Raw genomic sequence first — 15,145 nt, forward strand, 5'->3', positions numbered from 1 at the left:
TCAGTCCTGTCAGGGTGTCTGTAAAACTACATGCGTATTGTTATCAAGATGCATTTAATAATATTCCGACCACCTCATAGAACAATTTTAAGATGAAATAAAACAATTAAATGAAGACCTCAGCCTAGTGTTTGACTCACAGTAAGTGCTCATTAAATATTTACCTATTGTTACTATGTTCAGCTCTTAACAATTACTTTTGACTCTGATTTCCAGGTCAGTCCATTTTGGCTAGGTAACAGGGTCACATGCCCCAATCCTGGTAAATCTAAATGCCAAAAATTATCTTTTTCTTCTAAAGAGATGATAAACATGGTAAGTGGCGGGCACTTACCATCACACGTATTGTTCAGAAAGGTCCCATTTTTGCATGAAATGAGATGCATTTAGCATCATAAGCCTGGAAGATACAGTTTGGGCTTTAAATAATTAAAGACATTATTACAAACTGTTTTCTCTGACCACGGAGGGAAAGAACCAGTAGAATCGGTAGAATAGCATCCCGAGGGACTGACAAGGACATTTATCTATATTTGTTTCTTAATTATTTCCTAAACATAAATCTTGATGCCACAGCCAGATTGGGAGCTTAACACAAAACTATATATTTTAGTTTCTTTTTATGTCCCTAGATTCCTAGGCAAATAAATAATAGATTCTCAAAAAGCACTTGTGGCCTGTCTTTTTGAAGACATTTAAACTTCTACTGAGTGGTAAATAGGAATAGCGTGCATTTTTTGTTATTGTTGTTTTTGTTGGTGGGAATGCAACCTGGTGCAGCCACTCTGGAGAACAGTACGCAGCTTCCTTAAAAAGTTAAAAATAAAACTACCCTATGATCTAGCAATTGCACTGCTAGGTATTTATCCAAAGGATACCAAAATACTGATTTGAAGGGACACACGCTCCCTGATGTTTGTAGCAGCATTGTCAACAGAAGCCAAATTATGGAAAGACCCCAAGTTTCCAACAACTGATGAATGAATGAAAAAGATGTGGTGTATATGTGTGTGGAATATTACTCAGCCATCAAAAAGAATGAAATCTTGCCATGTGCAAAGATGTGGATGGAGGGGCACCTGGGTGGCTCGGTGGATTAAGCCTCTGCCTTCAGCTCAGGTCATGATCTCAGGGTCCTGGGATTGAGCCCCGCATCAGGCTCTCTCCTCGGCAAGGGAGACTGCTGCTCCCTCTCTCTCTGCCTGCCTCTCTGTTTAGTTGTGATCTCTCTCTCTGTCAAATAAATAAATAAAATCTTAAAAAAAAAAGATGTGGATGGAGCTAGAGTGTAAAATGCTAAGTGAAGTAAGTCAATCAGAGAAAGACAATTACCATGTGATTTCATTCATATACAGAATCTAAGAAACAAAATAGATGAACGTGAGGCAAAAAAGAGAGAGAGAGCTCTGCCTGCCTCTCTGCCTGCTTGTGATCTCTGTCTGTCAAATAAATAAATAAATCTTTAAAAAAAAAAGAGAGAGAGAGAGGTAAACCATAATACAGACTCTTAACTGTAGAGGACACACTGAGGGTTCCTGGAGGGGAGATAGACAGGGGTTACATGGAGGATGGGTATTACGGAGGGCACTTGTTTACAACTTTCAAGGTATGACTGGTGCAGAAATTCTCTTCGGGTCTTTTGAAAATGCTGTGCTCTCCTCCCTCTAGACCCCCTCCTCCACCACATTTATCACAGTGTTTCATAGATCTATGACTGCATGGAAAACAAAAAAGACCCAAGTCATTTCCATTTTTTGTGATTTCTGCATTAAAAAAAATTTTAGCCAAAAGAAGATTATAAAACAGAAAAACAATGCAATGTAACTATTATTCATAAGAACAGATTTATGCAACTATTAATGAAAAAAATATAACAAAAATAATTTTAATGGTCAGATAACAAGATTCTATAGCTTAAATTTTTCTCAGGATGATAAGAGGAAAAAGGAAAAATACAGTATGATAAATATATTAACTCCCAGTGTATACGGATGGTGTGGTCTAACAATGAGATACACATTCTTAAGTGGTATGATCTTTGACAACTTGACCCTTGTCAAGATGTCTCTACGGCAATGTGTATGTTATTATCTGTAAACAGTGTCTTAAGGTCCAACCCTGACTCCCAAACAAGAACATAATCATTTCACCAGCAGCTGCATGAATAGTGCCTACTTGTAGATGCTCCAAATCTGAAGGTCCTGGGAAGTCTTCTTGCCAACCCGCTCTCCACTCAGCTTTCTTCTCCCCCCACCTCCCTCCCGACTCTGCCAACACTGGCTTTTAGTATTCGATAAAAATGAGTCAACATTTTTGATATCAGCAAAGTGATCCAAACTCTAAATTTTTTTACAGCAAATCTGTAATGTACCCCCTCCTTGTATTCTAAAAACTATGCAATGCAGAGGAACTGTACCCCTATAGGAACATATTCTCAGAGTCCTTCTTGCTCCTGCAGTAAATCTTCATATATTTCATCTCCCATACCAGAAATCTTGGAATCCCCTTATTCTACTTCTTTGTCCTCCCTCATTATCAATCGGACATCAAGCGTTGGCTGTTCTTTCTTTCTTTTTTTTTTTTTAAAGATTTTATTTATTTATTTGACAGAGAGAAAGATCACAAGTAGACAGAGAGGCAGGCAGAGAGAGAGGAGGAAGCAGGCTCCCTGCGGAGCAGAGAGCCTGATGCGGGGCTCGATCCCAGGACCCTGAGATCATGACCTGAGCAGAAGGCAGCAGCTTAATCCACTGAGCCACCCAGGCGCCCCTGGCTGTTCTTTCTTTACAGTGCTGATTTTTATCCTTTAGGTAATAGACCCTTATAAAATAAAGATAATGGGATGACAAAAATTTTACATTATTATTGTTTTATTGCTTTGCTATCTCCAGAAGTTTAAGTAACATGTCTAAGGTTCCAAAAGTTGTAGTGGTAGAGATGGTGTTTGAGCCTAGATTTTCTAAATTCAATGCAGTACACTATACTATGTATAGTGCCTCTGCAGAGAGGTTAGAGAGACTGACCAGACTTACTGTCTATAGAAAAATACATAAATAAGCTATATATACTATCTAAATTTGAGGATTCAACAATCCTAAAATTTATCCTTATATCCCAAAATAGATCTGTAGTCCCTACATTAAGAAATTTTGATTCGGGGCACCTGGGTGGCTCAGTCATTAAGCATCTGTCTTTGGCTCGGGTCTTGATCCCAGGGTCCTGGGATGGAGCCGAGCCCCACGTCAGGCTCCCTGCTCAGCGGGAAGCCTGCTTCTCCCTCTTGCGCTCCCCCTGCTTGTGTTTCCTCTCTGGCTGTCTCTCTCTCTGTCAAATAAATAAATCTTTTTTAAAAAAAAAGAAATTTTGCTTCAAAGTATTTCTTGGTTTCACTGTCTTTTCTGTATTCTCACTGCCATCACCCACATCCAGGTCCCTGATTAACATCTCTCCTTCTCAATCTCTCCTGCTGCCAGCTTAGTCATTTGAAACACTGGTTTCATCATATAATGTCCATTGAAAACATATGGCAATGATAGAGATGAATCTTTGCACATTTTAATCATTTACTGAACAATTTATAATTTTAGATGCTATTTTATCCACTATACAGTAAAATCTGTGAAAGGCAGGTACAATGTTTTACTCCCCATTACACAGAGGTTCTTAAGCATACAATAAATATTTGTTGCTTGACTGGAGTTTTGGACACTCTTGTACATGAATAGTGGGAACATAAATTATAGGGAAATTTGCCAGTGTATATATATGCATAGGAAAACTGCTGGGGAAACACAAATAATGTTAATAGTGGGTATCTCTGAGAAGTGGAATTATGGATGAGTTTTATTTTCTGGATCATCTAAAGAAAAAACAAAAAACACCCAACTCCAGTGTTTTCCCTTAACCTACTCAAACATGTCCCTCCCTCCTTCCTCCCTTCCTTCCTTCCTTCCTGCTTTCCTTCCTTCTCTCTTTCTCTCTTTATTTACCTCTACCTTTGTCTTAGCTTTTAAAAAGGCCTTCATAACACTGCTTTTTGATATATAGGAAAGTTATTAGGAGAGTACATCCTGTGGAGAAAAAGGAATGCTCATGCACGGTTGGTGGGAAGGCACACTGGTACAGGCACTGTGGAAAACACTACAAAGTTTCTCTAAAAACTTAAAAATAGAACTACCATGATCCAGTAATTCCACTCTTGGGTATTTACCCAAAGAATACGAAAACACAAATTCAAAAAGATCTACGCACCCCTTGTGTTCATAGCAGCACTACTTGTACAATAGCCAAATTATAGAAGCAGCCCAAGTGTCCAGCAATACATGAATGGATAAAGAAGAGGTGATATATATGTGTGTGTGGGCGCACATGGAATATCACTCAGCCACAAAAAAGAATGAGATGTTTCCATTTGCAGCAATGTGGATGTATCTAGAGAGTATAATACTAAGCAAAATAAGCCAGTCAGGGAAAAAACAAAGCATCAGCTAATTTCACCCGTATGTGAAATTTAAGAAATAAAACAAACAAGCAAAGGAGAAAAGAGACCAAAAAAACAAAACACAACAACAACAAAAACCGCAGACTCTCAACTCTAGAGAACAAACAGGTGGTGGTGACCCGGGGGGTGGGGGGGTGGAAGGGCTGGTGAAACAGATGATGAGGAGTACGGATAACATTCATCACAATGAGCACGAAGTAATGCGTAGAACTGTGGAAGCGCCGTACTGTACACCTGAAATGAATATATCAGTGAATTAAAATTTTTAAAAGAGAGTAAATCCTAGGAGTTCTTATCACAAGGAGAATTTTTTTCCTTTTTTCTTTTCTTTTTATTGTATCTATGAAAAATGGATGTTCTCTGAGCCTACCTACTGCGATAATCATTTCACAGTATCTGTGAATCAGACCACCCAGCTGTATGCCTTACACTTACACAGTGATGAATGTCAATTATTTTTCAATAAGACTAGGGGGAAAAAAGGTCCTTCAAAATCTAAACCCATCTTACCAGATCTCCCACTGGTCTCTCATTAGAAAGCCCTCCTCCAGTTAATTTGTCTGTCCATCCACCCATACAACAAATATTTGTTGAGAACCCCTGACTTGCCTGGCACCATGGAGGGGAGAAACAGACACATACACAATTCATTACACTCCAGTGCGGTTGCTGATGCGTTAGAGACACATACAGAGGGCTGTGGGAGAGCCACGGAGGGGGGAGCCGACTTTGCCCAGGTGCCAAAGGAGGCTGGGGAAGTATCTGGAAGAGGAAACCCTATTTGAGTGCCCTCAGGGAGGGCAGGAAGTTGGAGGAAGAATATTCTAGGCAGAATGGACAGCTCATAAATAACTCCATGAGGTGGGGGTTGAGCGTCTGCATTCTGCTCAGGTCATGATCCCAGGGTCCTGGGATCGAACCCCATGTCAGCCTCTCTGCTCAGTGGGAGCCTACTTCTCCCTCTCCCTCTGCCTGCCACCCCTGCTTGTGCATTCTCTCTCTTTCTCTTTCTCTCTCTGTCAAATGAACAAATAAAATCCTTAAAGAAAAAATGCTATGATGCCTGCAATTTCACATATTCTGTCAGAAGTACAAGTGTCTGTTTTCCATGGGGTGAAACGTCATGTGCCTGGATCACAGGAGTCCACAGGCAGGGGTGACGATCAACACCTACGTATCTTAACTCCTATTCCTCCAATAAGTCTTCCTGGACGCTCTCGGTACCCTGTGGCCTCTCCCTTCTTATGGACCCATTGCCCAATTATTTGGCACTTGATTCAAGACCTCTTTTGTTATTCTGTGATACTTCTCCCATCCGGTTTGCATCCTTCTCACGAGCAAAGCATATGCAAAGAATATGCCTTCTGTTGGTTTCTCGAGGAGCCACTTCAGCAACTAGTCAGTGTACCATTGTGCGTCGGAGGTTGTTAAAACTCATTGCCAACTGACAGACGGTGGCCTTTAGCTTCTGTTTTCAGCTCCAAGGCCATCTAAATGGTTAATTCTAAAGTTGACTGACTGCAGCATTTTGATGTGCCCCTGGGATAAGTACTGCTGTGCAATCACCCCAAACCGTCTTTCGAATCTTCTCTCACAGTAGAAAGGGCAGGTCTACCACTGGTGCAGAACCAGAGTTTCTATAAATAAGACCTGCTGTGGCCCTGTCAGACCTCTCACTACAGACTGAGGAGCTGGTGGTGTTTACTAAACCCCTGAGATCACTAAAGTCTGAGGTAATCTCTTATGCCTCATTAATCTGCAATGTTTGAAGTAATCACTAATGGGTAATAAATCTCTAGTCTCCAAGGGTTTAAATCATGCAAGAATGTGTTGTTTCAGATGAATAACGACAGACATGAGTTTGCCATCCAGTCACTGGACCCACATTTAGGGAACCTGCCAAGTTGAAAATACTGAATGGAGCTCTTTTCCTATGACCCACACTTCTGTGTCCTGACTGCTCTATGTCATGGTGAAAAATGGACCAGCTCACAAAAAAAGTGGATTGGAAGTTCTATGAATGCAAAGTAAGTAGTTATTTTGGTGTTCAAATAGATCAAAGGAGGGGCACCTGGGTGGCTTAGTTGGTTAAGCGTCCAACTCTTGATATCGGGTCAGATCATGATCTCTGGGTCCCGGGATTGAGTCTTCAGTTGGGCTCCCCACCCAGCAGGGAATGTGCTCAAGGACTCTCTTTCTCTCCCTCTGCCCTCCCCCTGCTCTCTCTCTCTCACTCTTTCTCTCTCTCCCTGTCAAATAAATAAGTAAATCTTTAAAAAAAATAAATCAAAGGAAATTTTTCCATTGGTTTAAGGATAAAGCCATAGAGAGATTCTTTCATTAGCCCCCACTTCCTTCCTTCTTTTCCTTAATAAATGTTTATAGAGAACCTATACTGTATCAGATACTCTACTTGAAACCAAAGATAGGATGATTAAAAAAAAAAAAAGAGAGAGAGAGAGAGACATGAAAGGTACAGACTTCCTGATATAAAATCAATCAGATCTGGGGATATAATGTGCTGCATGCTTGTGATAGCTAATAATGCTGTATTGCATATTTCAAAGTTGCAAAGAGATGAAACCTTAGTTCTCATCACAAGAAAAATTTAACTGTGTATATTATTAATGACAGACGTTGATTAGACTTCTGGTGGTGATCATCTTACAAAATACACAAATATCAAATCATTATGTTGTATACTTGAAACTAATATGTTACATGTCAATTATGCCTCAATTTTCAAAAAGAAAAAAGAAAAAAGAAAAAGAGAGATGAAATTGCTGCCCATATGGAGAAGAAATACCTTGCACTTAGAAAGCAGAGTTGTCTAGAGCTTTCTACTCCTTTGATCTACTGAATACCAATGTTATGCCAGACAGTAATATAGTCAAGATAGGTCATGTGAGTTATGTATGTCCATTACTTTAAAGTATGCCTTTTATACGGATGATGATAATAGTAAGTACTTAGAGCATGAGATTTGGATTTAAAAGGATGAACACTTGCCATTTACATCGATGTGGATAGAACTGGAGGGTATTGTGCTGAGCAAAATAAATCAATCAGAGAAAGACAATTATCATACAGTTTCACTCATATGTGGACTATAAGAAACAGCTCAGAGATCTTGGGGAAGGGAGGGATAACTGAAGGGGAAGAATTCAGAGAGGGAGACAAACCATGAGAGCCTCTTAACTATAGGAAACAAACTGAGGGTTGCTGGAGGGTAGGTTGGTGGGGACAGGGGGTAAGTGGGTGACGGTCATTAAGGAGGGCACGTGATGTCATGAGCACTGGGTGTGCTACACAACTGATAAATTATTGAACACTATATCAAAACTATATCTGAAATGATATACTATATGCTGGCTAATTGAATTTAAATTAAAAAAAATAAAATGAAATAAAATAAAAGACTGAGTTCTCCTCTGCCTTTCATTAGGTGTGTGAACTGAGAAAATCATTCCCTTCTTTGTGCCTGCATTTCCTTAGCTACAAAACTGGGAGAGCGGTGAATGCCCAGTACTCAGGGTTTCAGGGAGAGCGTGTAAGGTAACCCTCGATGCCTCTAAAGCTGCCTGTCTCACTCCCTGAATTGCCTTTCCTACCTCCCCATCCCTTCTCCTTGATAACTCCTACTTCTCTTTGGAAACCTTGGCTTACGTAGTATGGCTTCCAGTTAGGAGTGTCTCTCCCTGATGTTGTTAAGCACTCTCTCCTCTCGGCCATCATTGTACCCATCAGGCTTTTATATTGTAGTTACCACAAAATATTGGCACAGAGAAGGTGAGAGCCTCTGTCTTATTCCCACATTCTGTACCTGTACATAGTGCCTGGCTCATGACCAGTCCTTAAAAATCTGCTGAATAAGTGAATGAAAAAGATGTTGGGGAAAAGATAGATTTCAAAGTCTTAAACAAACATAAGATATTATTCTTACCATCACACTGGTACAGAAGCATTGAAACCAAAAGCGCACTTGGCGTGACTGAGCAATAAATGTGTATTCTATTAGTCCTCTGATTCTTTGACATTTTTTTCATTACCACAGAATAATCTATCCTGACTGCTAGTTACCAAATCACTTTTGAAAAAAAAATAGCAATTTCCTGGTGAAATACACATGGTAATAATCAAAATAAAAAGCATAAGGGAACAACTTGACTAAAAAGTGTACATCTGAGGGTTGAACCATAACAGAGACTCTAGTTCTTTATAAGGGGTGTTAAGTCTCTCTTAATTTGAGTCTCCTTCTTAAAATCTAGAGAAATTTCTCTTGTAGTCAGCACTGAAGCAGGAACCGAATCCTGTACTTACCCCAGAAGGAAATTAGATGCAATACTTTTTGAGACAAGACATTTAGCAAAATCCGTTTTAAGAAAATGTGCGTGGGATCTTCTACCAACACAATCACTGCTAATGTGGTCTGTCCACAGTACCTCTTCCCTAAATGTGAACGGTAATGGGGACTGTCTCGTGATTTTCTACTCCATGAGTGCAAAAGAGGGAAACATTCTTTTGTGGGTTTTGTTATGCTTTGTATTTTTTTGTTTTATTGTGAAATACACACACGTAAGTACATGAAACATACATTTGCAAGGTAACAACAACAACAAAAAACCCTCTAAAGTGAAATTGATAAAGCCACTACTCAGGCCAAGCAATAAAACATTGTGAAGACTCTAGAAAGTGCCCCATGTATTCCTCTCTTGGGAAGAAACCACTGGCCTGGCTTTGGGATAATTATTTTCTCACTTTTCCTTGTAATTTTACCGCAATAACTGTTTTAAAATGTGTTATGTCATTTATAGTGTGGCAAAATTTATGTACAACAAAATGCACCATTAAAAGAATATGGTTTAGTGAGTTTTGCAGGTGTATATGCCTATGTTACCACTACCCCAATCAAAATCAGAATTTCTGTCATCCGGAAGTTTCCTCGTGTCCCTTTGCAGTAAATCCTCTCAGTCCCAACCCCAGACTACCACTAATCCACTTCCTATCACTATAGGTTAGTTCAGTCTCCAACTTTTGCATAAATAGAACAATACAGTGTATACTGGCTTCTTTCACTAAGCATAATCCCTGTCTGATTTTGATCTGTATATAAACAGAATCTTAATGCATGCTATGATTCTTTTGAGTCTTGCTTTTTTGGTCAACATTACATTTATAAAATTCACCCATAAATTTGCATATACCTATAATTCATTCATTTTTATTACAGTATATAAACCATTGTAAGACACAGTATAATTTATTGATCCTTTCTGTTATTAGTAAAGTTGGGATATTCTATAGTTCCACTGGGAGCACGTGCTGATTCTGTAGGTTGATTTTATATCCAGCTAGCTGGCTAGCCTTCTTATTATAATAACAACTCCTCTATAGATTCTTTTGGATTTTCAGTGCATATATATATTCGTATTATCAGTGATATGACAGCGTCAAATCTATAAAATCTCTGTATGTTTTATTCATTTTTCTTGTTTGTGTGACTGCTCTCACAAAGACCTCCAGTACAAAGTTAGTTGGAAGTGCTGATAGCAGCATCCTTGTATGGTTCCTGATCTCAAAAGAAAAGTTTCATGGTTTTTTTTTTTTAATTTTAATTCCAGTGAGTTAACATACAGTGTTATATTAGTTTCGGGTGTACAACATAGTGATTCAACACTTCCATACATCACACTGTGCTCATCACAGGTGCCCTCCTTAATCCCCATCACCTATTTCACCCATCCCCCCACCCACCTCCCCTCCAGTAACCACCAATTTGTTCTCTACAGTCAAGAGTCTGTTTTTTGGTGTGTCTCTCTCTTTTTCCCTTTGCTTGTTTGTTTTGTTTCTTAAATTTCTCATATGAGTGAAATCACATGGTATTTGTCTTTGACTTATTTTGCTTAATATAATACTCTCTAACTCTATCCATGTCATTGAAAATAGCAAGATTTCATTGGTTTTTTTTGTTTTGTTTTGTTTTAAGATTTTATTTTTATTTATTTATTTGTTAGAGAGAGAGAGTACAGGCAGACAGAATGGCAGGCAGAGGCAGAGAGAGAAGCAGGCTCCCTGCTGAGCAAGTAGCCCAATGTGGGACTTGATCCCAGGACGCTGGGATCATGACCTGAGCCGAAGGCAGATGCTTAACCAACTGAGCCACACAGGCGTCCCAAGATTTCATTGTTTTTTATGACTGAGTTTCATATATATATATATATATATACACACACACACCACCTCTTCTTTATCCATTCATCTATTGATAGACACTTGGGCTGCTTCCATAATTTGGCTATTTTTTGCTTGATAGGATGTCTCCTATCAAAAAAATAGAAAATAACAAGTTGGTAAGGTTGTACAGAAGTTGGAGTTCTTGGACAGTATTGGTAGAAACATAAAATGGTACAGCTATTGCAGAAAACAGTACGGTTGGTCATTCCTCAAAAAATTAAAAATAGGGGCGCCTGGGTGGCTCAGTGGGTTAAAGCCTCTGCTTTCGGCTCAGGTCATGATCCCAGGGTTCTGAGATCGAGCCCCGCATCGGGCTCTCTGCTCCGTGGAGAGCCTGCTTCCTCCTCTCTCTCTGACTGTCTCCCTGCCTACTTGTGATTTCTGTCTGTCAAATAAATAAATAAAATCTTTAATAAAAAAAAAAAAAAAAATTAAAAATAGAATTACCATATGATCCAGCAATTTTACTTCTGGGTATATATCCAAAAGGATTGAGAGCAAGATCTTAAAGAGATATTTGTATGTCTTCATGTTTATAGCACTATTGTTTATAATAGCCAAAAGGTAGAAGTAACACAAATGTTTGCTGGTAAATTAATAGATAAACAAAATATTTATTCCACACAATGGAATATTATTCTGCCTTACAGAGGAAAGAAATTCAGACATATGCTATAACATAGATGAATCTTGAAGACATTTTGCTAAATGAAGTAAGCCAGTCAAAAAAGGGTTAATACTGTACAATTCCACTCATATGAGGTCCCTAGACTAGTCAGATTCCTAGAGACAGAAAATGGAATTGTTGCCAGGAGCTTGGGGATGAGTGGAAGAAGGAGATTGGGGGGTTGTTGTACAATATGGAATTTCAGTTTTGCCAGATGAAAAGGATCTGGAAAACCCGATACCCTTTCATGATAAAAACTCTCAGTAAACTAGAAATAGAGGGGAACTTTCTCAATTTGATTAAGACCATCCACAAAAATACCTACAACTAACATCACGCTTAATGATGAAAAAACCTGAAGCCTTCCCACTAAGAATGTACAAGGCAAGGGTATCCCCTCTCATCACTCCTTTTCAACATTATATGGAAGTCCTTTCATAAGAGAAGAAAAGCAAGAAAAGGTATATAAGTAGATAAGGAAGACATCAAACTGTCTCTGTTTGCAGATGACATGATCACCTAGATGGAACACACAAAAGGACTGACAAAAAATAAATAAATAAATAAAACAAAACAACAATAACAAAAAACCCTACTGCAATTAAAAAGTGCTTATAAGGTGCTCCTCTTCAAAAGCTACTAGACCGCTTTGCCACTTCTCCAGAGGAGAACTGTGTACGCAGTGGTGGAAAATGGCCACAGTGCCCTCTTCTTACTGACCTGAGGATCGCGGGAGGTTCTGAGATGGCTAAAGAGTGGTGTTTGATGATTGAGGGAAAATGTCTATTACTTAATGATGGATATTGTGAACCAGTTACTCAGACACTCCAGTATTCAAAGAGAAATTGAGATCAAGCTCTTAATTTAAACTCAAATGCTTTGGTCTTCTGAGTGAGAAATGGAATAGTCTGGAAACTCTATCAGATTCACAGGATGAAAGCCCTTGATGTGAATCAGGTGTATGGTAACTCAGAGCACTTTTCCAGTTTATGGAAGTGTGTTTGTGGTATGTTCTGTGCATGGTGTGGAATAGCTTATAAGCATGTAATTACCAGAATTGGATTGGCTTCCGAGTTCATGGCATTCTTCTCTCTGAGGTTATCTTTCTCGGAACCCTTTCTGTCTTCCTGAGGGGAAGATTGAGGAGGCAAAGATGGTAGCTGGGTTACTGATGGATTCTTCTCAGTCTTTCATGCATCTTCCTGAGAACCTCAAAGAAGACAGTGGTTAGCTGAAGTCAGTATGTATTTGATGGTTTAGTACTTAGTGACCTTCAAAGATGTGGCTGTGACCTTTACCCAGGAGGAGTGGACTTTGTTGGATCAAACACAGAGAGATCTCTACAGAGATGTGATGTTGGAGAACTACCAGAATCTCATTATACTAGGATACGAATCATGCAAACCTGATCTCTATTCTCTGATGGGAGGAGCAGAAGAGCTGAGGACAGGAGAGAGAAGAAATCAGGAATTGGATTTGCGGCTCAAAACTAAAGGTTTCACACCCCTTCAGGATATTTCTTTGGAAAAACCATCAAATGGAATACAGTTGGAGAGAAGCAATGCTGGAGCGAAACGATATGGCTCTAACTTGTGTGGAAGAGCGTTTAGTGGACACTCATTTATGACTCACAGTAGACCGAAAACTTCTAACAGTAATCAGAATGGAAAAGCCTTTAAAAAGAACTTTATTTGTACTCTGCTCAAGGAAATCCCCATTGGGGAGAAAACTTCTGAGAGTGTCCAGCATGATAAAGCCTTTGGTCAGCTTTCAGATCTTACTGAGCACAAGAAAACTCAGACACGAGGGAAGGTGTGTGAATGTAAAGAGTGTCAGAGAACTTCTGTTAATCAGTCATCCCTTAAGGCACACAGGAGACACCACACTGGAGAAAAACTATATGAATGTGAAGAATGTGGGAAGGTCTTCACTCATTCCTCATACCTGACAGATCATAGAAGAATTCACAGTGGAAAAAAAGCCCTATGTATGCATGGAATATGGGAAAGCCTTTACTCGATCCACAGGACTTATTTTACACATGCGAATTCACACTCGAGAAAAACCGTATGAATGTAAGGAATGTGGAAAAGCTTTTATTCACTCTTCATACCTTACAAAACATGTAAGAATTCACAGTGGAGAAAAGCCATATTTTTTTAAGGAGTGCGGGAAAACTTTCACTCCCTCCTCAGGACTTGTCTTACACGTGCGAACACACACTGGAGAGAAACCCTGTGTATGTAAGGTATGTGGGAAAGCCTTTAATAACTCTTCAATGCTCGGTCAGCATGTCAGGACACACAATGGAGAGAAGCCATACGAATGCAAGCAATGTGGGAAAGCTTTCACTCAGTCTTCAGGCCTTACCACACACTTAAGAACTCACACTGGAGAGAAGGCCTATGCATGTAAAGAATGTGGGAAAGTTTTTGCTCATTCTACATATCTTACTATGCACATGAGAACGCATACTGGAGAAAAACTGTAAAAATGTAAAGAATGTGAGAAAGCTTTAGGTACGTACACCACATGCCTTAATATTCACATGCGAACTCACACTGGAGAGAAACCGTATAAATATAAGGACTGTGGGAAAACCTTCACTCAATCTTCGGCACTTGCTAAACATTTAAGAACTAAGTCATGTGGAAAAACCTGTAAATGTTCTTCAGACCTTATTATTCACATCTAAACTCATCTGGATAAAAAGTACCTTATGAAAGTAAAAAAAAAAAAAAAGTGCTTATAACAAGTTTGCAGGATACAAGGTTAATCCACAAGAATCAACTGCTTTCCTATAAGCCAACATTGAGCAAGTGGATTTGAAATTCAAAACATCATACCACTTAAACACTAACACCCCCCAAAATTAAATACTTAGGTATAAAACTAACAATACATATAAGATATATGTGAGGAAAACTACAAAATTCTGGTGGAAAAAAATCAAAGAAAAACCAAATAATGAAAAGATATTTTATGTTCATGGATAGGAAGACTTTCTTTTAAACGTTTATTTATTTGAAAGAGAGAGAGAGCACAAGCGGGGTGAGAGGGAAAAGCAGACTCCCTGCTGAGCAGGGAACCCCATGTGGGACTTGACCCCAGGAACCCGGGATAATAACCCCGCAGAAGGCAGACATTTAAGCGACTGAGCCCCCCGGGCACCCTATGGATAGGAAAACTTAATACTGTCTTGATGCCAGCTCTTCCCAACTTGATCTACAGATTCAATGCAATGCCAATAAAAATTCCAGGAAATTAGTTTATGGGTTTTAATAAACCGACTCTAAGGTTTATATGAAAAGGCAAAAGGCCCAGAATAGTCAACACAATGTTGAAAGAGAAGAACAAAGTTGAAGGACTTAACACTACCTGACTTCAAGATTTACTATAAATCTGTCGTAACCAACACAGAGTAGTATTAGAGAGAGAATAGATAAACAAATCAAAGGAACAAAACAGAGAGGTCAGAAATAGATTCCCATAAATTTATTTGCTAGCCTTCTTATTAGTAATAAGATCTGCTGATCTTTGACCAAGGAGCACAAGCAATACAATAGAGCCAAGAGACGAGCCTCTTCAATAAATGGAGCTAGAGCAACTGGACATCCACATGCAAACAAAAAAAAAGGAGAACCCAAAAAGCAACCTAGAGAGAGACAAAAATTAACTCAAGATGGATCATAGACCTAAACATGAAGTGAAAAACTTTAAAACTCCTAGAAGATAATATAAGA

The 15,145-nt window shown here is 39.1% G+C and overlaps 1 protein-coding gene across 1 annotated transcript; it reads left to right on the forward strand.

Annotated features, from left to right (window-relative positions):
• The first annotated feature begins 12,664 nt into the window (after positions 1-12,664).
• Positions 12,665-14,097, forward strand: LOC123948802 (zinc finger protein 846-like). The gene is given in 2 exon segments (XM_046015946.1): positions 12,665-13,376; positions 13,378-14,097. Coding segments are annotated over 2 exon segments (1,341 nt in total). The 5' UTR covers positions 12,665-12,755.
• The last annotated feature ends 1,048 nt before the right edge of the window (positions 14,098-15,145 follow it).

The sequence above is a fragment of the Meles meles genome, chromosome 8 (genome assembly GCF_922984935.1).
Source record: "Meles meles chromosome 8, mMelMel3.1 paternal haplotype, whole genome shotgun sequence".
Taxonomy (NCBI): Eukaryota; Metazoa; Chordata; class Mammalia; order Carnivora; family Mustelidae; genus Meles; species Meles meles.